The sequence below is a fragment of the Macaca mulatta genome, chromosome 13, assembly GCF_049350105.2.
Source record: "Macaca mulatta isolate MMU2019108-1 chromosome 13, T2T-MMU8v2.0, whole genome shotgun sequence".
In the NCBI taxonomy this organism is placed as follows: domain Eukaryota; kingdom Metazoa; phylum Chordata; class Mammalia; order Primates; family Cercopithecidae; genus Macaca; species Macaca mulatta.
The window spans coordinates 113,142,548-113,167,719 of record NC_133418.1 but is presented as its reverse complement, the minus strand read 5'-3'; the positions used below and the strand labels follow the sequence as shown (position 1 = coordinate 113,167,719).

The 25,172-nt window shown below is 48.7% G+C and overlaps 1 protein-coding gene across 3 annotated transcripts in view; it reads left to right on the top strand.

Annotated features, from left to right (window-relative positions):
* The first annotated feature begins 9,575 nt into the window (after positions 1 to 9,575).
* The window catches only part of LPIN1 (lipin 1), a 143,265-nt gene continuing 127,668 nt past the window's right edge, over positions 9,576 to 25,172 (top strand). For all 3 annotated transcript variants that reach the window (XM_015111738.3, XM_028831962.2, XM_015111731.3), the window contains exon 1: positions 9,576 to 9,738. In XM_015111738.3, coding sequence (XP_014967224.3) covers positions 9,658 to 9,738 — 81 coding nt within the window. In that variant the 5' untranslated portion in view covers positions 9,576 to 9,657. The remainder of the gene's footprint in view (positions 9,739 to 25,172) is intronic.

The window sequence follows — 25,172 nt, the reverse complement described above, 5'->3', positions numbered from 1 at the left end:
GAAAAATAATAACATTTTTGTCTCAGGACCCTTTTATACTCTTAAAAATGACTGAGGACCCCAGAGAACTTTGTTTATGTGGGTTATGTCTATCAATATTTACAGTATTAAAAGTAAAGCTAAAAACTGAAACTAAAAAAATTTGAAAACTGTGAGATTAAACTTAAGCTTTCACATCAAGTGTAAGGATTACATATGGATGAATGTTAAACAAAGTTTTTGAAACAAATAACCAGTACCAATACATGCTTAACTTTTTATTGGGTGTATTAGTTTGTTTTCATGCTACTGATAAAGACATACCCGAGACTGGGTAATTTATAAAGAAAAGAGGTTTAATGGACTCACAGTTCCACATGGCTGGAAGACTGTACAATCATGGTGGAAGAGCAAGGGATGCCTTACACGGCAGCAGGCAAGAGAGAATGAGAGCCAAGCAAAAGGGGAAACCCCTTATAAAACCATCAGACCTCTTGAGACGTATTCACTACCACAAGAACAGTATGGGGGAAACGACCTCCATGATTCAATTATCTCCCACCAGGTCCTTCCCACAACACATGGGAATTATGGGAGCTACAATTCAAGATGAGATTTGGGTGGGGACACAGCCAGACTATGTCAATAGGTTTCATGTAGCTCAATGAGCCCTGCAGGGAAAAGGTAGGTTTCTGCTTCTCTTTGGAAGAATCCTCCAAGTGCTTAGCCTCCCAAGGTCTAGGTTGGTGTGATGCTGGGCTTGCAGTCGGAAGAGGCGAGGACAGGTCTTGGTTCCTGCTGTTCATTTGTCTATGGCTTGTCCAACTCAGGCAGCTTTTCTCAGCCTTGGTTTACTCATCTGAAATGGAGGGGTGATAAGACTACTATCTGTTTTTCATACCTCATTGAGTTAGAGCCATGAGCAGATAAGAATCACAGGGATTGCTGTAATCCCAGCACTTTGGGAGGCCGAGGCAGGCGGATCACCTGAGGTCGGGAGTTCGAGACCAGGCTGACCAATATGGCAAAACCCTGTCTCTACTAAAAAATACAAAAATTGCCAGGCACGGTAGTGTACACCTGTAATCCCAGTTACTCGGGAGGCTGAGGCACAAGAATCGCTTGAACCCGGGAGGCAGAGGTTTCAGTGAGCCAAGATTACGTTACTCACTCCAGTCTGGGCGGCAGAGCGAGACTCTGTCAAAAAAAAAAAAAAAAAAAAAAAATCAGAGACTGAAGCTCCTTGGCTGTTACTTACTTCAGGGAGGGTTAAACCTTTAATGCCCACACAGGAGGGAAGCCCAAAGATAAAGGGCACAGTCTCTGGTCTTTCATGTGCAGCACTGTTGGGGGTGGCTCCGTTTTCCAGAGGGAGCATCGAAGACATGAGGCCAGTATTGATGCCTTCTCAGGACGGCTCTAGGTAAGCATTCTCTATCATGTAGAAAGAGGAGAATTTTCTTTGTATTTTCTGCAAGTGGGCCTCTCCAGACAGGTCAGGGGAGGACTGGAAAATGCAGTGAACTTGGAAGTGAGTGAATTCAGCACCATCGAATTGCCCAGGGGGTCCCCTCAACAGGCGTGTGCAGAAGGCTCAGAATTTCTGTCTTCACCAGGGGATCGGGGCACAATGACTGCTCTGCTCCCTGTTTGTAAATCTCATTCATGGTCACAGGAACTTGAAGCCCTTCACAGAGAGTATATCCATGCACAGATGCTCTGGGCCTGGCTCTTGCTTCTACAATACTCATCAGAGCCTAAAGTTGCCTCTGAATAAGAATAAAACATCATTTGTGTTTGCACTGATTTCAGCCTATATTGGAAGACTGACCCTTAATATTTGCCACTTTGTAAGCAGAATCAAAGTATTGGCTTTCCTGTTCAACTGCTGAGCAGGCAGCTACCTTCCTCTGTTTCTAATTCAGCCGAGAATAATTAGAACTACTCAGTGCCGGAGGACTCTAACAGGTGTGGGAAGTTAAGGAGAGCAGCAGTTCTGAGTCCACGGATGGAGAGCTGCCCTATTTTGGGCAATAATGTCAAGTATTACAAGGCTTCCTGGCTGGCTAGGAGGTATCTGGGGCCAGGACCCTAGGTTTCCTATTTGCTTTGTGTGCTCCGGGTCCTGGCCTTCTTGTGTTTTGCATGCAATCTTTCATTAAAAGAACCTGTTCTATGGATTGAGTTGTGTTCCCCAAATTAGTATGTTAAAGCCCAAACTCCCAGTGTGACTGTATTTGGAGTAAGGGAGTAATTAAGGTTAAATGATGTTGTAAGGGTGGGGCCCTGATCCCACAGGATTAGTGTTCTTAAAGAGGAGACACAAGAGAGCATTCTTTTCCTTCCCGTTCCCTCTTCACCATGTGAGGACATAGTGAGGAGTCAGCCCCAGGAAGAGGGCCCTCCCCAGCACCCCACCATGCCAGCACCTTGCCCCTGGACTTCCAGCCTCTAGAGCAGTGAGAAAATAAATTCCTGTTGTTAACTAGTCTATGGCATTTTGTTATGGCAGCCTGAACTGCCTTTGACGGTTTCTAATCCCTATGCAGCTTTTGGTCTGATGCCAACATGTGGACTGGAGAGAATATTTAAAAATGCAGAGGTAATTCCCTCTTTTCCTCATTCCAGGATTGAGTCACAGGAGGATTTTCTGACTCAGAGAAGCAGAGTTTACGTGTGTGTGTGTGTGTGTGTGTGTGTGTGTGTGTGTGTGTGTGTGTGAGAGAGAGAGAGAGACAGAGAGAGAGAGAGAGAGAGAGACAGAAGTGCAACCCGGGTTTCACTAGGCTAAAATATAGATGCTGGAAGAACGCGTTCCCTTCTGGGAGCTCTAGGGGAGAATCCATTTCTTGCCTTCTCTGCTTTCTAGAGGCCACCTGCATTCCTTGGCTTGAGGCCTCTCCTCCATCTTCAGAGCCAGCAGCAGCAGGTTGACTCCCTTTCATGCAGTATCTCTGTGCTCTCTTTTGCCTCCCTCTTCCTCTTTTAAGAACGCTTATGATTGTATTGAGCCCACCTGGGTGAACACAGCAAGGATAGAGGCTGGGATGAGAGTGAGGGATGCCAGGTGTGCATCAAGCTCTGCGGTGGTGAAGAGAGGTAGAAGAGGGGTTAGGGTAACTGGTTGGGTTACTGTTTAAGGATAATCCAGAATTACCTTCCTATTTTAAGAGCAGCTGACCAGCAACCTTAATTCCACCTGCCAACTGAATTCTCCTTTGCCATGGAGTGTGGTGGAAGATGTAACATCACCTATGTGAGGTAACATAGTCACAGTTTCTGGAGGCCAGGATGTGTGTGACCTGGGGGGCATTCTCCTGCCTCCTCCACCTTGGCTCAGGTCATAGCTCTGCCTCCTTTTCTCTCTACCCTAGGGTGGTAATGGCCCCTCCTCTTGCAGGCCTAGATCATGTCATCTCTGACCCCCCACCCTGCTGATCTTTCTCAACCCTGCCCACATCCTTGTAAACAGTCCCATTATTAAGCCTCAAGCACCTGGCTCAAGTGTCCTATCTGTTTTTGCTGGGACCCTGAACTGATCTAATGTATGTGCCTGGATGTGTGTGTGATCATGGATGTGTGTGTGTGAGATCATAGATATGTGTATGTGATTGTTGTATGATCATGGATGTGTGTGATCATAGGTGTGGGTGTGTGTGGGTGTGTCTATGTAATAATGGGTGTGTGTATGATCATGGGTGTGTATGATCATGGTTATGTGTGATCATAGATGTATATGTATATCTCCTCATGGGTATGTGTGATCATAGATGTATATGTATATCTCCTCATGGGTATGTGTGATCATAAGTGTGTGTGTGTGATCATGGGTGTGTGTGATTGTGTATGTGATCATGACTGCATGTGATCTTAGGTATGTGTGATTGTGTGTGTGATCACTGGTGTGTGTGATGATGGTGTGTGTGTGTATGTGTTCCTGGGTGTGTGTGATCATGTGTGCATATGAATGTATGTATGTGTATAAATGTGTAATATTTGAATGATCCTGATCAATTGAAATAGGTAAGATGAAACTGATGAAAAAGTCACTTATTTTTCCCGAGGTATCCCTCACTAAAGTAAGAGCATGTTCTAATTCCCACAGAATTACCCAGGCCACCTGAAGGTTCTCTTCATTGTCTGCTTTTATTGTCTGACTCCCTGGTTTGCCTCTTGTTGTTTTCCAGATGCGCAATCCCACGCCTTGGAGCACATTGTGGAACAGTCAGGATTTGAATGAAACACTGTTCCCCTCCCTACCCATTTCTCACAGGCAAGTGCTGAAACAAACAGGTATTTTGATACTTTTGCTTGCAAGAGAAAATGATCTATTAATATATTCCATGAGAGTGGGCAATGTCTGGCCCCTGTGCCATTGCTTTATAAATTATAACTACTAGCAATTTCAAACCTGGAAAACTTCCAGTTTTCCATCAGGCACACAGGAGCTTAGAAGTAGTCATTCTTTCCTAACAACAATTAAAAAGCTGAATACACTGAAAAATCAACAGTTCTTCTTAGATCTGGCAGGTAAGTGAGGTCATAGGGTAAACTGATGCCCTTAAAGTTGGAGCGACCAATAGGCACATACGAAAAGCATACCTTTCCTGAGGCAAAACCCATGAGTGGAAACCTCCACAGGAACCAGTGCCCAGGTAGGAAAACCTAAACTTAAATTGCTGGAGGCTCAGTATGGAAGAGTCTGAGAGTTAAAAACTCCAGGGGGACCAGTCATGGTGGAGGGTGGGCTCACGCTTTTGTGAATTTTACCTCCAGGAGCTCAACTGGACTCTTAAAGCGAATATCAGAGAAAAATCCCCTCAAGCTGTGGGAGGGGAAGGAAACCACCTTGAAATATGCCAGAGCATCCTGTTCTTAACAAGGCCTGCCCTCAAAGAAGCTATTTTACCAGGACCCAACCTGCTGGGATTTTATCAGAGTCTAACTGACCAGAGGAAGGGAAATACCCAACTCCAGACCACTCTCGCCATCCTGTTCCACCTAAAGAAGGACAGGGAGAACTGAGAAGCACTATGATGTTTGTCATTATTAAAAGCCTAAGACCTAATCATGGAACTGTAAAATGATGCTTCCTCTCCCCCTACACTTTTTTTTTAAAAAGAACTTAAGCTCAACCGATCAGAATCTGCCAACGAACTTATACAACTAGGGACATTCCAGTGAGATAGGCCAAATAAGTCAACTACATGATTGTAACACATGAAATATTTTCTTTGCTTTACTTCTGCATTCGCCATATAGAAGCCCTCCCCTTGGGCTCTCCTGGTGGAGCCTGGAATCACTCTCAGTCTGGTGTTTCTCGATTCATGAACTGCTATTCATTCAAACAAACTTTTGTAACTATATTGTACCTCAGTTTATCTTTTAACAATGCTAAAAATGAGTAAGGCCTGAACTCTGTCCTGAGGGGGCCTCTGTGGTGTTGGGATGATGAGACGGAAACTCACAGGCAATTAAGCCTCCCTGGACATTCTAAGTGTCCAATAAGGGGGGTGGATGATGAAGTTCCCCTTCCTGGCCAAATGAGACTTGCTGAGCCTCAGCTTCCTTCTCTGGGAGGTGACACCGCCTAAGCATGAAGAATGTTCTGAGATTAGAGGTGATATGTGTGAGTAAAGTACTTGGCACAAAGAAGGAGTTCAGAGACATCAGTCCCAGTCACCCTTTCCCTCGAAGGTCAAAGGAAGGAGAAATCATTACAGGTGGAGAGATCAGGGAAGACTCCCTGGAGAAGGGGGCATTTGGCCTGGGTCTTGAAGAGGACAAATCTGAAAACAAGGAGAGCAGGAGAAAAGCATCCCAGGAGGAGTCATAGCATGAGCTAAGGGTTAAAAGTGAGGAAATACTGAGTGCTCTCAGGGTTTCATAGGTGACTCCCAGGTGCAGCCTGGGCTCCAGGAGACAGGTGGATTGTGGATTCTTGACAGCTGGGGGTTCCAGGGAAATGTTTCAGGGACATTCAGCTTGGTCCTGGCAGAGGTCACTCGGGGAGCAATGGCAGATTCGGGAGCTCCACTGGTGGAGAAGTTGGAGGGTCTATAGCCAGCGGCTGCCCCAAATAAAACAGGTTCGGTGTCTCCATCTGTAGCGTGGAGCTGTCTATGCCTCCCCAAAGCGACTATGGGGATGATTAGCTGTTGCCACTCACTGAAGACGCTGTCAAGGACTTTCATGCGTCGCCTCACATATATAACATATATATATATATATATATATATATATATATATATATATATACACACAACCTTCTGGGGGAGAAACTCTGTTTTTATCCTTGTTTTTCCCAGGTAAAGAAACGAAGGTTCTCAGAGGCTGAGTGAATTGCTCTAAGTCAAAAGAGCTTCTAAGGGGAAGAGTCAGACAGGGAGCCCAGGCCTGTCTGATCCAGAATGTGGGATTTAACCACCATGCCGAGCTTCTGGTTGGCCCTGGCATGGGCTGGGAACCCCTTCAATGGCCATGACCCCATTTCTTGGCCCACTGTGTAGACCAGTGGAGCTTTCAGTGGCCTGACGTAGCAGTGGGACATGTGTCACTCTGACCACCTGTCTCCTCCAACACCTGCTGCCAACAGGGGTGTGAAATGGCCGTGCCTTGGGGCTGGAGCTCTGAGGACCGAGGACAAAATGCAGCCGGCTGCAGCCTCTCCCCCGGCTTGGTTTGTATGGGAGACTCGCCTCGGACTGCACCTTCCTAATCAATGCGATGACTCTGGCCGTGCCTATGTTCATAGCAACCCCTTCTTACCCACATGGTCTGCTTCTATCAGATCCTGGCCAGATGCTGAACATGACCAGGTATAATTCCTCACCATCTTATCACTCGTTGGTCATGAGGTTCTTAAAATATCTTGACAGGATGAATTAAAAATAGTAGTAGCGCTGGTGCCCCAGCTCAGCAGAAGTGTCTTAATGGCTGTTATTTTCTGCTTTACACTTCAGGACATTTCGGGGCACTCACACTGAGGGAGCTCTTCCAGGTAGTGGCTGTTGTGGGGGGTACCAGCTCTGCGCTGGTCCTTTCCCAGCACTCTCTGAGCTCTCTTGCAGGAAGGAAGGCTAGGAGCATCAATGTCCCTTTGGCCAGGGTCATGGCACAGTGACCTGGGACGGCAGAGGCCTGGATTGAGTACACTATGTCCCTGCTGGATCCACCATGCTGGGGAATTGCTGGCCTCCAAGCCTATAAAGTGAGGGTCACTATGGTATGCCTGTTGTATTAGACAGGCATTTATTTCATTTCATTTATTTTCCCGTTTCATTCCCATGACAATCCCAGATGGATTTTGTCTGGGCGGGAGTGCCCTCTGGAGGGAATGAAGAAGAGGAGCTGTAATGAAAACAGCAGACACAGCCTGCCTGGGGAGAACAGGGAGAACTGGGGAGCAGCACTTATGGAGCCAACAGAGGAGCATTAGAGACCTCAGGAGGCCACCATGGCGTCGCAGGCTGCGGGGACAGAGGAGGACCAGCACCTGGAGAAGTCGAGTTGGGGGCCTGACTTACTGCTGCAGCTTCTGCCTCCAACTGTCCTCCTGCTGGCTCCCCCTCACTGCCAGGACCAAGCTGAATGTCCCTGAAATATTTCCCTAAATCCCTGGAGCTGTCAAGAATCCACAGGATGCCCCAATCCCCTGGTGACCAGGCTGCACCTGGGAGTCACCTGTGAACCTCTGAGAGCACTCGGTATTTCCTCACTTTTAACCCTTAGCTCCTGCTGTGACTCCTTCCTGGGATGCTGTTCTCCTGCTCTCCTTGTTTTCAAATTTGTCCTCTTCAAGACCCAGGCCAAATGCCCCCTTCTCCAGGAAGTCTTCCTGGATCTCTCCACCTGTAATGATTTCTCCTTCCTTTGACCTTTGAGGGAAAGGGTGAGAGGCTGGGACTGACGTCTCTGATCTCCTTCTCTGTGCCAAGTACTTTTCTCACACATATCACCTCTAATCTCACAGTGGTCCTCAAGGTTAGGCGGTATCATCTCCCAGAGAAGGAAGCTGACGCTCAGTGAGGCTCACTTGGCCTGGAAGGGGAACTTAGGCAGTTCTCCTAGTCCACTCCCTTTATTGGACGCTTAGAACGTCCAACAGGCTCGCATGACAGTGTTCTAAAGTTTCTTCCCTAGCCCTGCTGTGCTCCCAGGGCACGCTGTTTCTCTCTCAGTGAAACCGCAAAGCCCTCTCCTTCAGTTGTCGTTGAACCAGATAGTGGCCTCTGTACCCTCTCTCGAAGTGTGCCCTCTGCCCCCACTTGCCAAGAAACCACCCTAGTGATGTGCCCTCCCTTTCACCCTGGGCAGGTCACCTGAGCCCAGCCCCATCACCACTCTGGGCAGAATCCAAGGCTCATGCAAGGATTAGGTTTAGATGAAGAGTACCACTGCCTTTGAAGTCAGCCTGGCCCTGTTCTTCCACTTTCCAGCTTTGGGACCCAAGGCCAGTTCTGGAAGCTTCTGTTTTCTGTTCATAACCTTATAGGGGTGCTGTGAAATTATATATGATCATGCACCTTCTTCTGTTTTTTGAGATGAGGTCTCACTCTGTTACCCAGGTTGGAGTGCAATGGTGTGATTTTGGCTCACTGCAACTTCTGCCTCCCCGGCTGAAGCCATCCTCCCACCTCAGCCACTCTAGTAGCTGGGACCACAGGCATGCATCACCACACCTGGCTAATTTTTTGTATTTTTGATAGAGATGGGGTTTCTTCATGTTGCCCAGGCTGGTCTCGAACTCCTGAGCTCAAGGAATTCATCCACCTCAGCCTCCCAAAGTGCTGGGATTATAGGTGTGAGCCTCCGCACCCGTCATGCATCTTCAACGTTTAGCACAGGTCCTGATGCGAGAGGTACTCACCAGGAGAGCTGTCGTGATGATGGATGGGGCTGAGTGCCTGCAGGTGGCCTTAGGGGATGCTGGGAAAGTGGGTCCAGAGTGGTGTGCCGTGCTCAGGGCCATGTGGGGAGCACAGTACCCCACGGGACCCAGCTCTCCTGACGCTCCACGGGGTGCCGAGGCGATGCAGAGGAACAGAGAGGACTCCAGAACCTTTCACGCGAGACCGTGGTAGAGGACAAAGTGGAGGGATTGTTGTCTAGAAAGCACCATTTCCAGCACTCAGCTCCAAAGGTGGTCTCTCCCTCCACACCTCCCACCAATCCGCTCTGGAGACAGAACATCCCCAGACAGAATCTGGAACAAAAGAGGACAAATCTGGAAACAAGTAGAGCAGGAGAAAAGCATCCCGGGAACTGCATGGCCTTGGGGAAGTTACTCAGTCTCTCAGTCCTGCTGCCTCTGATGAGCTGGACTGGGGAGGGCAGGGTACATAGTGCCCCGTGGCTGGCCGGCAGGGATCATTCCCCGCCTCTACTTTCCCCTTCACAAAGTTGACAGAAACTGGCATCTTCTGGAAGCTTTGCCTCCTTGGTGTTATTTGTCAGCTGGTCCCCAGGTAGGAGAGGATTTGCAATTCAACACTCTGCTCTTTTGCTGAGCCGTGTGACTTGGCCGGGGCTCCTGGGACTGGTGCAAAGGGAAGCACCGCCTGCCCAGGCTCCGGTGTCGTCCAGCCCAGCCTCCCAGTCTCTGAGCCGGTGTTGCTCGGGGGACATTTCTCTCCTGATGCTGGGTGAGGAGGCAGACAGCACCCCACAGGGAGGGCCATGGGGGAACAGGACGGCATTCGCAGCTCCAGCTGGGAGACCTCGCAGGGCAAGAGCTCCCCAGACTCGGCTTGGTCATGGGTAAGGGCCGGCCTCGTGGCCATCTGCAAACACAGCCCCTGTTCTTCCTCCTTCCATCCCCAGGTGCCTGGGTACTGATGGGACACAGGGATCATTTGCACCCAGAGCGCCTTGTTCAGGATAGGCTTGTTGCATTCACCCTTCTCCAGATAAGTGACCGGCCCAGCTTGCTCCTCACAGGCTCCTGTTCAGGAGGCTACATTTATAGAGGAGGCTGTAGAACTTATTCAAGAATGAAAGGCTTTTTTCTTTGCCTTGGATGGAAAATGCATAGTGATTGCTTTATCTTCAGAATCGGACTTCAGAGCTTCGTGAGTGCTTCTAGACCATCAGGCACTGTGCTGGAACGCCCTTGTCTGTCCAGTTTGTGTGCGGGCCAGGACGTGAGGTGTGGAGGGTTGAAGGGCCCCCTCCAATATGATCATTTAACCAGAGCTGTCTCCAATAATATGCTGTGTGGGCTGTGGGGCTCCTGCGGACCCCAAAGCCAGCGGCTGTCCCTACTGCCCTTTTCAGATCTCATCCTAGCAACCAGGCTTTTTTGTTGTTGTTGCACAAAAGTAGTTATTTTCACGAAAAAGCCCAAAGCAGGAGTGGAGGGCGTTCAAATAACCCTAAATGGCAGTGAGGCCTGAGGCTAGGGCCTGGGCCAGAATTCAGAACCCTGCTGTTTCTTCCAGAGGTTGGGCTGTAGTGAGGATAATGTGTCAAACCACCGCTGCAAATGGTGCACTGGGGACAGCTGCTGTGGTCCTCAGCTGCAGAGGCTGAGATAGCAGTGGAGAGCGTGCAGCGTGCTTGGGGGGCAGGGAGCCCTGGGGCTTTCTGCATCCTAGGGGGACAGAGTGGGGAGGCAGGCCAACCTCCCACTCCTGGACCCCAAGCAGCTGTTGCCTGTCACTTCAGTCAGCTCCATCCTCAGGGCAGTGCCTTCCTGCAGGGACAAGAGGCCCTTCTAGGGCTGGTGCCCAGGCTCCAGTGCAGTGAGGGCTGTCTAGGGAGAAAGGAGGCATGGATCCTGCTCACACCTCTGCACTGTTTTGCAGATTGGCCCTTTGGGCAAGTATTTTCTGAATGGGCTGGAGGCCTGCAGGGGAGACATCAGGCGGGTCCACAGCATCCCTCTACATCACGGGGACAGGAGCAGGACTCCTCTCGGGAGCCTGGTGCAGGCGAATGACACCACGCTCAGATTAAGTTGACTATTTTTTGTGGTTAGTGGAGGATTACAATGGCTTTGTCTTGTGTCCATTGCTGGAATGTCTCTTAAGTTTGTCCAGCACTGACTGGGAATGGTACTCGCATCTGCCAAGTGGGCAGGTGAGGCTCTTGTGAAGCTCTGCCACATGCCCCACGGGACGGACTCTCGCCAGCCCTGAGACGCAGGTGTCATTATCCTGACACCTCTCTCACACAACCCCGGCAGGAGGGCAGCACAGCATTGCGATTCCCATTTGACAGCTGAGAAAACTGAGGTGATGAAGTTGGGACTTTCACACAGCACCTTGGGAAGGGAGTGGTGGAAGATGGGAACAGGAACCCAGGCCTCCTGGGGCCCAGCCCAACCCTCGTTCTCTCCTGCACCTCCCTACAGATGTGAAGTTTGGATTTAATACTGATTTAACATCATGTCTGTTTTCTGCTTGTGTTTTATTGGATATTAATTATTTTTCTGATTATAATAGCATGTTCATTGTAGAATATGTAGCATATACAGGAAAGTTTAAATAACATAAAAGCCTGAGGTGGTGCTTCCTTCACTGAAGGCTTCTTGTAATGAAGCTGCAAAAGGGATGTCAAACCCACCACGTGTTCCCTTGTATTCCATAGCTCTTCCAACCCCACAACCTTCCTCTGTGTTTGACAAACGCTTGTCAACAGACAGAGGGATACTAAGCCCCAGGCTAAAGCCCTCAGCAGGCCCCTTGGCTGAGCCACTGTGGCCCAGATCCCCCCCACCCCTGCCCTGGCCGTCTCTGTGCGGTGCCCATGCCTTTTGCCTCGGGGGTGGCAGGCCTCCATGGCTCAGAAGGGTGATGGGGGCAGGGTGAGTCTGGCCCGCTTCCTCTCAAGCTGCAGAGCTGGCTTCCTGCGAGGCTCTGCTTCTGAAGGGGGCCTGGTGGCCTTGGCCTTGGCTCAGGTTGGTGCTGTACCTGGAAGAATCTGACCTGCTTGCTGAAGGGTGGCTGCAGAGCCATGAAACTGGGAGCGTCACTGGGAGTTGCTGCTGGTGACTGAGTCTGGGACTAGTCCTTGGAGGGCAGGGAGGGCTGGGCCCAGAGTCGGGCTTCAGCAAAGCAGAGGAACTGGTACCTAGATCAGGCAGGCCCCCGATGGACTGCCAGCAGTCCAGGAATGCTGAGTGGGGGCTGCAGGAGATGTGGGTGGGAGGGGCAGGAGCTGCGACTGCCCTGGCCAGAAGCCCAGGCAGGGCTGACTGGCTTCTGGGAAGGGTAAAAGTGGCTCAGCTGCCATGGGGCTGTTTTCATTCCTGGGGCTAGAAAAGGGCAGCTGGCGGCAGCGTGAGCCCTCAGAGGCACCTGCTAAGTTGGCAGCATCACCTGTGCTGTTGGCCATGGCCATTCCCAGAGACTCTGGGCTTGATCTCTGCGCCACAAGTATTTCTGGGTCCTGAATGTGTACAGAGTTCTGTGGGGGGGTGCGGGGGGCGCGATTTGGTGGGGGTATGTGTAAGGCCTCGTCTCTCCCTCCTCTGCAGGAGGTCAAGGTGGAATGGGAATGGGTGGGGCTGCAGCTGGCCAGCCACAGAGTTCACAGGGCACAGGTCAAGAGTGACTCAGCCTGGCAGGACCGGAGGAGGCCTCTCAGAGAAGCTGGCCTTGGAGGAGGAATAGGATTTCAATAAACAGAGCTGATGGGGGTGGAGCTTTCCAGGCTGCGGGGTCAGCTTGAGCAAAGGCTGGGGAATGAGAGTACAGTGTGTTCCCCTAAAGCTAAGTTGTTCCTTGGGCTGTTGGGACTTTATTTTTTTCTTAGTTAGGGTGTGTGTGGTGACATTCATCTTGGTCAGGCGCCCCGTCTATGAAAGATAGCAGGCAGTCACGGGCCGAATATGTAAGACCCAGAGTGAAGGCCAAGGTTCGGGGCCACGAGGCCTGGACTCACACCCCAACATTGTCAGTTACAACTTTTGATTTGCTGAAGAGTTAGTTGTCTCATCTATAAAATGAAGCTTATAGTACCTAACTATATACTACTCACAGGTACTTGATAAACAGTAGCTATTATTAATCCCAGCACTACACCTGAAAGCAGATGGCCTGTGGGGACAGGCTGGACTGTAAATACAATGGTGCCAAGACACTGAATCCATTTACACTGGCCCAGCGGACTCAGAGAGCCCTGTATGGGAAAATGCATGGAGCCAGACCCTGCATTTGTCTCTGTATGAAGAACTCTGAGTTTAGTCTTCCTCTAGTCACTTAGCTTGGCATTCAAGGCCCCTCAAAGTCTGGCCCCACCTCACCCCCGGTATGGTTTGGATTTGTGTCCCCTACCCAAAGCTCCTATTGAATTATAATCCCCAGTGTCGGAGGAGAGGCGTGGTGGGAGGTGATTGGATCACGGGGGTGGACTTTCCCTTTGCTGTTCTCATGAGAGATCTGGTTGGTTAAAAGTGTGTAGCACCTCCTTCTATTCTCTTCCTCTTCCTCCCGCTCCAGCCATATAGGACGTGCTGGCTTCCTCTTCCCCTTCTGCATGATTGTAAGTTTCCTGAGGTCTCCCCAGCTGTGCTTCCTGTACAGCCTGTGGAACTGTGAGCCAATTAAACCTCTTTTCTTTATAAGTTACCCAGGTTCAGGTATTTCTTTATAGCAGTGCGAGAACAGGCTAATACACCCCCGTCAGCTCTGTTCTTTCCTTCCACCACGTCCCTGTGCTGCTCCGGGATGTGCTGAGCCAGGTGTGTTAGCTGGGTCTCCCGGGAGGTGACCATTCAGGACCCTGGAACCATTTTATCGCCTCCAGTCCAGGTAGGAACTGGGGCCCCATCTACCCAGAGTTTTTGTTTGCCACCTGAGTTCCTTTGGCTGCACCAGCCAGAGGCCTGAACAGAGGCGGGGCGACGTCCTCTGGGGCCCCTTTCTACAGGGACCTCTAGAGCGCACGCCCCTGACGGTGGCCAGGTGTGGAGACAAACCCAGGGAAAGGGTCCACTTCTCCCAGACCGCGAACCCCCTGAAACGGCTGTGTGGGCTGCCCCCTGCTCCTCGGAGGGCTCTCGGGAGGCTGCCACCTCTGGCCGGCCTGAAGGTACTGGCCCCTGGGGTGTTTGTTGTGGGGGAGATGGAGGCAGAGAAGAAAACTGCAGGCCTCCGTGGGGAGCGGGGCTTTGGGCCTCTGTCTCCTCTCAGCGTCCTGGGTCCGCCCCATTCCTCCTGCAGGTGAACCGTGGGGAGGCCTTGAGCGCCCCCTGGCGGTGACACTCCGCCACTACACCTAGGAAACCACCTGTCTCCTGGAAACCCAACCACGGTGTCTGATGTGACTTTTCTTAGTGACAAGAAATTAGGATGAGCAGAGTCGGTGGTCACAGGAGAGCAGCCAGGCCAGTCCTGCTTAAACTCCCTGCTGTTACATGTTTGTGATTGAACTCGTAGCAAGCTGGGAACACATCCTGCCCCCGGCACAGACACCCATCTTCAATCCCTTCTCCCCAGCACCGGTCACAGCCCTAGCCATCCTTCAAGGCCCAGCTCAAATGCTTCCATCTCCATACCGTTTCAGTTCAAGGTTGGGGATAGGAGCTCCCGTCCTCCCATAATGTAACTTGCCTAAAATTTCTTTGTTTCGTGATCGTCATCTTTCTGCTGCAGACACATTCTGTTCTCCTCTGTAAAGTTGGAGTGCAGGGGACATGGCTCTGAACACAGCATTTAAGTGACAGAGATGGTTGTGATCATGTCCCAGTACACATTTATCCATCCCAGTAAATGTCACACTCCCCGGGGAAGTGAGAGTGTCACCATCTCGGTGTCCCCACAGCACCTAGCACAGCCTCCCAGACTGCCCAACCCAGGGCAGACCTTTATCACGGGAATGCTAGTCCTTGTTTATCCGGGTCGCTCAGGTTTATGCCTATTGTCCTGTAATTATTAATGGCACCCTCTTTTGCTGTCATAGGTGTTGGATTGGAGCAGTCACCCTATTTAGCACACACCTATTAAGCCAAAGCACCTCAGTGTGCAGCCTTCCCTCACCCAAACCTGTTCCCAAAGGTCCTTTCTCACCGCCTACCTGGGGGGCCTCAGTAGTCTTCCCGACCCCTCTGGTCAGGGCCAGAGTGGGGAGCAAGTGTCTAAAGCAAGACCTTCAACAAGGTCCCTTCCCTGAGAGACTCAGTTTGTGACGCTTGTGATTGTGAAGCTCAAATGGGTTATGTGACTCCACACACTCCTCAAACTGTGGTGTGCCCTATTATTGCCGTTTAACTTGTCAATGTCGGTTCTGCACCCCTGCAGGCCCTGTAGGGGCTGCAGAAGAACACTTGATCTGGAATTTCAGTAATAGCCAGCGAGCTAAGAACCACATAAAATAATGCAGATCATATAAAATGCATCATGTCATTTTGTCTTCTAATAGTTAAACATGCTCAAGTGTATGGTAGAGGGCGTGAGAGAATGGGCTGGGCTGGGCTGGGTATACTTGAAATGAAGACTCCAGACATGGGGAGATGGGAGCAGTGGAAGGGAGGCAGCCCGTGAGTCGGCTTTTGGGAGCAGATGGCCTGGAGTTGAACGTGAGGGATGGGGATGACGGACTGAGAAGGAAGAAGAGAAACAGGGAGGTCTGAGATGGCTTTTACTCTGGGAAGTATTGGGTCCGCCCTTCTTTGTCCCTGCCTCCTGCCTCCTCCTGGACTCTATGCAGAGGAGAGAAGATGGGGCGTGGCTTATCCCCAATGCTGTGGTCATCGAGGTAAGCAGATTTGCCCTGCTCTGCCCTGCACTGCTGCTCTGTTCCTCCAGGAGGGCTGGTGTTTATGTGAACGTCCTGCTGTACCTGAGGAAGGGGCAGGTGTGGTGAAAGCCAGGCTTTGTTGTCCAGGTGCCCTGGCTTGGAATCCCGGCTCTGCTGCTTCCAAACTGGGCTGCGACCTTGCCCAAGTCACCTTGAGCCTCTCCGAGCCCCGGGCTCATCATCTTTAAACTGGGACTGATGACGCTGCTTTACCAGCCCAGCATGGGGGTGAATGAGGTGAGCTCGGAAGACTCTTCTTACTTTTCTCATAGCAGCTGCATGAAAGGTGGATTAGAAGAAGCTGCCAGGCAAAGTATCCATTTACTGAAAATTCAGTGTGAACTGTACAGTTTGTGAACCTCTGGCAGGTGTCACACTGGCTCTTGTGATCCGAACGGCAGCTCTGGGTCTGAGTTGGCTGCTGGAGTTGGAGCCCCCACCCTTCCCAGTGCCAAGGCTGATTCTGATGTAAGCAGGTGTGTCTGCTAGAGCAAGGGTCAGCCAGGGTGATGGACTCTCTTTCCTCCTGGGCTCAACCAATCCTCCCACCTCAGCCTCCCGGGTAGCTGGGACCACAGGTGTGTGCCGCTGCAACCAGCTAATTTTTTTAAAAAGTTGTTGTAAAAACAAGGTCTATGTTGTCCAAACAGGTCTTGAACTCCTAGCCTCAAATGATCCTCCTGCTTTGGCCTCTCAAAATTCTGGAATTACAGGCATGAGCCACTATACCTAGCTCTCTTGTTTTTGAAGGAAGAACCAGAGTAACACAGAGCTGGAGGGCTGCTAGGCATGGCATGGGTTATTGGTGCCAAAGTTTCCACTGACCCATGGTGAACAAAGAAAATAAGACAATGTTGTGGGGTAGATATGTTCATGTGACTTGGCCCATTCAAATTCCTTGGGAAAGACTGTTATTTATCCTGGGAGAAGGCACTTTCTATTTTGGGGAGGTTAAAGTATCTTTTATGAAAAGAAAGTACTGTCCCTCCCTCCCTCCCTTCCTTCCATTGTTTTTCATTTTTTAAGTTTAAAAGTTGACAACCATATGTCAGTTACCACGCATGCTCCCTGAAATGAAAATTATAAAAGATTATTGTCTTTTCACTCATTTGCTTATTCTAGTAATAAATATTCACTAGGCGACACTGTGGCTGGCACTTCTCTAAGCACTGGAAATGGGTCGTGAATAGAACAAACATCCTGCCCTCCTGGAGCTTACAGTCCAGGTGGAGGAGAAAAGAATAAGCAAGTGTCTAAGTAACATGCATGTCAGATGGGGAGCGGGATTGTGGAGAAACAGCAAGTGAGGGAAGGCAACAGGGAGCCCAAGATGGGAGGATGACGCAATTTTCAGTGGGGAGGTTGGGGAGGCCTCCCTGAGATAGTGACATGTGAGCAAAGACTTGAAGGAGCTGAGGAGTGAGCAGAGGGCTCAGGAGGTGTCAAGGGCCCTGAGGCTGAAGCATCTTGGCAGGTTTGAGGAACCCCAAGAGGCCAGTGTGGCCGGAGCTGAGAGGATGAGAAAAGTAGGAGGAGATGGTGTGAGAGCGGTGTGGAGGCTGGCGGAGCACAGGCCAGCATGGAGGCATTGGCCTCGACCCCGCCTTGGATTGCTATGTTAAGGGAACCTATCTCCTGGGCTTTCGGGGCAGGGCAGACATGGTGGACCTGTTGGGAGGCTGTTGCGATAATCAAAGCGGGAGGGGATGGTGCTTTTAACCAGGTGGTAGCAGAGAAGGGTTTTGAACCGTTTGCTCAAATAAACTCTTTAGAATTTTATTGTGCCTCAGTTTACCTTTTAACAGAATTCAGATGAGAAACCTAGGCTGGAGATACAACTTCAGTCCCTGAAATACAGAGTTTATGAACTCCAGATCTGGTGCATCCTTTCGTTTTACAGACGGGTTACCGAGTGCCCCACAACGTAGCAGCTGTCTTTTCTAGGCATGCCCATGGCAGAGCTAAGACTAACAGTCACTTCCTGACTTCCCATTGAAGAATGTGTGTAAACTCAGGTACCATTTTGAGCTTCCCTTTGCATTTAGATTTGGAATGCACTTGGTCTTGTTTCTCTTTCCAGAGATTTCCCTCTGTGTCTCTTTTCTCAGCCCTTCACATTCTCCCCGTGCCTCTGCTTATCCAACCCTGTTTCTTCCTTTGGGGTTGCACTCAATTGATAGAGCTCTTGCAATGTCCAGTGATCCTTCAAGGCCTTGTGTAAGTGCAGCCTTCAGCCTTCTCCAGCCGCCTGGAAACCCCCCAGCTGGTGGGAGGCCTACATTCTCAACCACCCACCAGCTCGCTTTTACAATTTGGCCCCTACTTTCTATTGTGGTTATTTTGGAATGGGCCACTGGCACATAGCAAGCACCCGGAACTTGCTGAAGAAACAGATGCTGGAATGAAAGGACCAGTTGAGTGCGCACAGGTCTTTGGTGAGCTTTGGCCTGCTCTGGGCTTCATCAACGTGCTGAGGATCCCCGACCCCGCTTTTGGCTCTTATCATGTGATCATCCACAGCCCCTGGGCTGTCCCTTTGAGAAAGCCCTGCCCAGTGTGGGTGGGATGCACCTGGAGAAGGGAGAACCAGAACGTGGGTGGGCCCAGAGCACTCCAGAGGTGCTCTGCAGTTAGCCCCCAGGGTGAAACGAGAGAGGAAGCCTAGAACGTTGGGTTGGACAGACTCCGGGAAAGATGGAGGCTGGTGGGGAAGGACGGTGCTGGAGGGTCTGGCACGCCTGAGGACTGTGTGTGTTGGTCCTGGATGGAGGTTGTGTGGTGAGTTTTGTGGATGGGTCGTCCCGGTTTAAAGGGACAGGAACAGGGTGGGCAGCCATAGCCTGGGCACCATGGGCAGAGCACATGCCCCTGGGAAAGAGCACTCCCCTTCTTGTGCGAGCAATGAGATGCCTGTGGCCATTCTCTGAGAGGGTCTGACCCTGACCTTCTGCTCTCATCACCCCGTGTGAGGACCCGTGAATATGCCCCTCACAGTGTTTGCAGTTGGAATGTGTGTCCATAGTGATTAATCGATGTGGATCCTTTTGTTGGGTAAGTAGAGTCTGGGCACTCACCTTTCCTCTTCGGCCCCAGCTGCTGGGGGCAGAGTTTTGTTTGGTGCTCAAAGGCAGGATTATCTACAGTCTAGATTTCAGGAATCATTCTCTCCACTCCCTCCTGGCATTCTGAATCCAGCTCCATTTCATTGCTTTTGATCTTTTTCTTTTTTTCTTTTTTCTTTTTTTTTTTTTTGAGATGAGATCTTGGTGCATTGCTGAGGCTGGAGTGCAACGTGATCAGAGCTCACTGCAGCCTCAAATTCCCAGGCTCAGGTGATCCTCCCACCTCAGCCTCCCAAGTAGCTGGGACAACAGGTACACACCACCATGCCCAGCTAAGTTTTAATTTTTTTTTTTTTAGAAATGGGGTGTTTCTATGTTGTCCAGGCTGGTCTTGAACTACTGTCTTCAAGTGATTGTCCCAAAGTGCTGATTACAGGCATGAGCCACTGGGTCTGGTCCTAATCTGTTTTTAAATGATTCTATTACCCAGTTTTGTTTTTCATCATATGCTTCTTGAGATCCATCTTGGCCTTAATAACGTATATAAGCAAATAATACCGAAAGTTTGAAATAAATACGACTGAGAGACTCTTGTAAGCTGCTCTGCAGCTGGGCTCAGGGAGGGGCAGGGGGATATGATATCTCCTACAGCATGGACAGCAAGGCAGGGACAGGGGGCTTTGTCTCTGAACTTGGGAAGAGTTTGTTACTAGAATGAAGAGAATGAGACTCTGTAGAGGGGAGAATTGCATTTAGTAGGAGAGAAATATAGAGAATCTGAACAGTTCAGAGAATCTGGTTCTAGCCCTGACCATGTGGTTTTGACCAGGCCTGCAATACATTTGTAGCAATGGCACCTTCCCCATAGGGCTGTCCATAGACTGCCTGAGACCCTGTGTGGATGCTGCAAGCACAGGGCTGCCCTCAAAAGTAGCCAGGCTCACCAACACTCACGGGGGAGGCGGCATTGCAGACCAGCCTTATCAGGTAGGTGGCTTGTGACATGCACTTTTATTAAATGAGGCCATGGCAGGGCTGCAGCTAAGACTCTGCAGTTTATGGTCTGCATGGAGTGCTGGCCAAGAGGACGCTGGGGGCTGAAACCCAACCTGTGCTTGACTCATCACGCCTGCTGGGCTCTGGGGCTGAGGCTGGATGGGACAGTGAAGGGGAAAGGGTACCTTGTTGAAATTTGTCCACCCAGAGGTCCTCTTTGTTAATTCTGCTTGGAGGCACTCTGCGTGTCAGTGGTGGCCCAGGGAATTGAGCCTCTCCATAGTTCTCAATGCTGCACTCTCCGACGCGGAATTCTTGTTATAGCTGAAAATATCTGCAGGCCCCTGTCTATAAATGGAATAAGAACGGAGCAACTTCTGGAGATAAAAGGACGGAGAGCTTGGAGCCCTCCCTTCTCAAGCTTCCTTTCTTTTCCCTACATCAACCCTGCCACCTCCTTGCCAGCTCCACCCTTCCTCTCCCCACAGTCACCGCAGGGCTCCTTGCAACATCCTTTGAAACTCCTAGAGGAAGTAACCTCCCAGAGCTACCACTCTGGAGTTGCAGGCTGGAATTCTTTTTAGAGCAGCACGGAGTAACAGTCTGCAGACTCTCTGCACGGCAGCGGCTGGGAGGATCCAGTTTCCATGCCCTGCTATATTTTTCAGGCCCCGCCTGTTCCTCATTTACCCCATAAAAGTGCAGCCTTTCACAGAAACATCTCATTGCGGTCGCTCGGGTCCCGGTGTCCTGGCCCAGAAATACCCTCTAGAGGGCGCTGTCACGCTGTGACCCGGTACAGGACGCACCGGCGCGGATCAGGGCCCCTCGCCACATGCAAAGCAGGCAGGGAGTGTTGACAAATGGAAAATGAGGTAATACATACAACATTTTCAGCCAATAATAAGAGAATTTGGTTGAAATTCTTGAGTGAATTCTGTTTATCTAAGGATACGGTGATCTGAGTTTCAAAACAGTTCAAAATAAAGGAGAAAGGGACTTGGCTAGTTGGTGTCTTCACCTGATTTGACCCAGGCAGAAATTGAGTTTATTAATAGGCATTTCACAGGCACTTCCCAGTTAATGGTGAAGCAAGACGGGGTCAAGTTCTAGTTTTTACCTAATTCGAAATGCCCACTGGGTGAGAGGTCAGCAGACAGAAAGAAAAGGAACAGTAAGTCTTCTACGCTGAACACTGAATATGAGCAGCTGACTTGTATAATGGTACTTTGCAAACACGACTTATTCCAAATTTATGGATAATTCAAAGTGTTTCCAAAATGATCAATGTCCAGGTTGATTATTGTTTTTGTTTACTGAGTGCTTTCACTCTATGCCAGTGCCCTACGAGACATTTTCCATATTTTGTCCTACCGATCCTTGTAAGAAACACACAGGTGATTCTTAGCCTCAGTTTACACATGGAGGAGCTTTGAGAAACTAATGAACTGCTCTGATCGTTTCAAAGTATTCTGATTTTTTCGCATTAATTGCTGATGGCTAAGACTTTAGCATCTGGAAGTTCTACAGTGGACTTTTGATGCTTAGCATATTTGTCTTAAATATCATCTTGTTGGTTTTAGACCTGACGGGGTCCTTTCAGATTTTGATTTTGTTATCCAACATACTGATTTTGTGACTTTTAAAAACCTGACTTGCTTTCTTTTCTTGACTTCTGTTGAATTTATAATTTTAAAATATAATTTTTCTATCCTCTCTTCTGTTTTTGTTCAGTTAATTCCATAATCACAGAACAAAATTATATTCGTTTAGTGGTTCTCCTTAGTTTTTGAAAACGTACCTATAGGCTGGACATGGTGGCTCACACCTGTAATCCCAGCACTTTGGGCTGAGGCGGGTAGATTGGCTGAGGTCAGGAGTTCAAGACCAGCCTGGCCAACATGGCAAAACCCCATCTCTACTAAAAATACAAAAAAATAGCTGAGCGTTATGGTGTGCGCCTATAATCCCAGCTACTTGGGAGGCTGAGGCGGGAGAATCGCTTGAACCCGGGAGGCGGAAGTTGCAGTGAGCCAAGATTGCGCCATTGCACTCCAGCCTGGTGACAGAGTGAGACTCTGTCTCAAAAAAAAAAAAAAAAAGAAAAGAAAAGAAAAGTAAAGAAAACATACCTATATAACATGGTTTAAAATTATTTATTACTTCTGTACTCTTGCCAAATAGGGCCTAGACCTCAGCTCACTTTGACAACCATTGGATACACCCCTATGTTATTAGTCTTGTCCAGAGGTTTAGTTTTTGTTTTAAAGAAAACCTAAAAATTTCAGTTATTGTTTTCAGTAAAAAAATGTTAATTATAATATGTCCAATCTCTTGTATCTTTATCTGTACTTTTTGCTGTTTTTTGTATCCCGCACCTTTTGTCTGAGTTCATGATTTGATGGTTCTTCTAGGGACAGTCTATGGAAGACAAATTCCTTTAGTCTTTGTTTATCTGAAAATGTATCTTTTTTTTTTCACACTTTCTTTTTCTTGAATGGTGGTTTATGTCATTATGAAATTCTAGGTCCATAGTTGCTTCCCCTCAATATTTAAGAAAACATGTCTTCCTTGAGACATTTAAACGTTATCCTTTGCATGTGTGCTCTAAGTTTCACTGTAATGTGTAGGTGTAGATTTATTTTTATTTACTCTTCTCAGTGTTCAGAGTCTGCTTTTTTACTCATCACTCATTCATCAATTTTGGGAGATTCTTAAACATCTCTTCAAAAGCTTCTTCTCTGTGATCTCCTTAATTCTCCTTTCTGGAACAATTAGACACAAATTTGAACCTCACTGTATCCTCCATGTCTCCTAGCTGCTGTTTTACTTCTTTCTTAATCTCTTTGACTTGCCGTGCCTATTGAATGCTTCCTTACTATATTTTACTTCATTAATTCTCTCTTTTATGCTTCCTGTTAGGTTTTATCTATCATATTGTTATTTATGTTTTAATTTCAATGACTATGTTTTTCATTTCCAATATTTCTAATAGATTCTTTTCCCTTATTTCATCGTTTACCTTTTGATATCTGTTTCATAATTTCTCTTTTTAATGGAGGTTATTCCTTAGTCTGTGTCTTTATGTATCTCAATTATTCTCACTTAACAGTCATTATCAGATTGTTCAATGACCTGATAATGACTGTTAAATGAGAATAACTAGGATACAACATGATGTAAATCTATATTCCAAATATTTATTTTGTGTGCTATCCTTAGCATTAGACATTTTGCTCGAGGGCTCATTTTGAGTGAATTTTAAAATCTTGTTGTGTTTTTTCTCCTCTGCTCTAATACCCCTTACCCCAACTCCTAGTCCTTTGTTCTCCAGCAGCAAGGCTGGGTGATTTGAAGGTCCACCCTCAGTTCTGTGGTTTGTAGTTGCCTCCCCAGGTCCCAGGGCACAGTCCAGAGCCAGGCCTTATAACAGCATTTCCAAGCTCCCGTCTTACAGTGATATGGGGAAATCTGGGCTCTGAACGAAGTAGCCTTTTGTTTCCTTCCTGCTTGAAAGGTTGAGTCACTTCCCTCTATCGCCTTGGCCCTAAGCAGTAGGGCTGCAGACATGTTTAAGCCTCTTTTCACCAGCACTGGAAATCCCTTTCCAGGATTACCTTCAGTGTGAAGCCCGGCTCCCGTGTCCCATCGATGCATTCCTTCGCAGGTGCTGACCTCCAGCCATGACCTCCTTCCAGGCCAGAGCCTGCTGGGCCTGTGGCTTCAGCTCCATTCACCTTGCACATTTCTAATCTGTCTTTGGTTCTTGCACACTGACTGATGTTGGAGCCCTGCTATGTCATATTTGCTTATCCATTGATATACTGTGGGCTTGGATCAGAGGGGGTGATTCAAAATACAAATTCACTAAACCATCTTGACCATAAGCCACAAGCATGCTTTCTCTCCCACTTCAGTATTGATCAAATGTCTAAGAAGGAAAGAGCAAGAATAGAGCCAGTGACCTGGCCTGAGAAGCCCCCATCCAAGTTGATTTCCGTATTTCTTAGGAATAACACTGTCTAAATGCTGTGCTTGATATACTGTTACCCAACCCAGGGTATCCAAACTAACCTTTAGAGCATCACGAAAGATCTTATCAAATGCCTCTCTGAAACCCTGACCTACGGTGTGAGCGTGTGTGTGATTCCCTTGATTTTCCAATCTAACTATTCTATGAAAATGGAAGGCCTTTTCCTGAGCAGAGTTGTTACTGTGAGTTCTGGGGGCTGTCACTTTCTTACAGGCTGTTACCCTAACCTTAACCCTTGTTTTCTGATCTGAAGAAGGACTCACTTGGGGTCACCCAGGATGAAGTCTACACACTGAACACGCCTTGCTGTGCATCCTAAGGAAATGCTGGTGTATGTAAAGCAAAAAGGCATCTGTCCTTACTCCCCCGGGGATTTTGAACATTTTTGCTTTCTGTGAAAATGCCACTAGAAAGTTTGGTCCCCTTTCCATCGTGCTTTGGCTCTGGCACATACTGGCTGTGTGGCTTCAGTAAGTCACTCTGCACTTGGGTGGCCTCATCTGTAAAATGGGTTGCTGTGCAGATTAAACAAGGCGGTGCAGTGGTTCCCAAATACCAGAAGCTCCTGGGAGCGTTGCAAAGCTCCTGAGTTCTACCCCTGTTGATGTTGATTTGGTAGATTTGAGTGGGGCCTGGGAACAGGTAATGCTAGTGAATTCTTCAGTCGTATCTGATCTTGTGGCCTAAGTTTCTAAAGTGCTTAGCAAATAGTGCTTAGCAATAGGAGCACAGTACATGCCCTACATATGCGTCCACCTCCTTCTTTCCTCCCCCACCCGCTGTCTCCTTCTCTGCTTTCCTCCCAGGTACATGGTGCTCTGGGTGTTCACAGTTTGCATCACAGAAGAAAACCATAGGACAGAAATCATTTAAATTGCCCTTCTCCAGATGTTTTTGATAAAAATAGTCAGAAAAAAGGGCAATGCTTAACTCGAAGTTTTCATTTAAATTTTACCTCCAGGTATCAGGCCTATCCTCTTCCCTTTGTTAAGCCCCATGATACAGAGATAAATAGGATTTTGGCTCTGCCCCTGAAATCTTAGGAATATAGTCTCAGCCTGAGAAATTTAAGGCATTGAGGCCAGCTGAAATTGGAGAGAAATATTATTTTTGGATAGGGACTGGCCAAATCCTACCCCAGAGGCTTTCTCTAGACTTGGGCCCAGTTTTGATTGGAAGGAAGCTTCAGAGTCTTTTTGACAGACAAGATAGGTTCGCCAGGTGGAGCTAGAGAGTCGGAGAAATAGAAAAGGCAAGGCACGCATCCTCAGGTTCCCAGCAAGGCCAGGAACAGTCGGTCCAAAGGGCTGTCAGAATCACCTGAACAACTTTTTTTTTTTTTTTTTTTTTTTTTTGAGGTG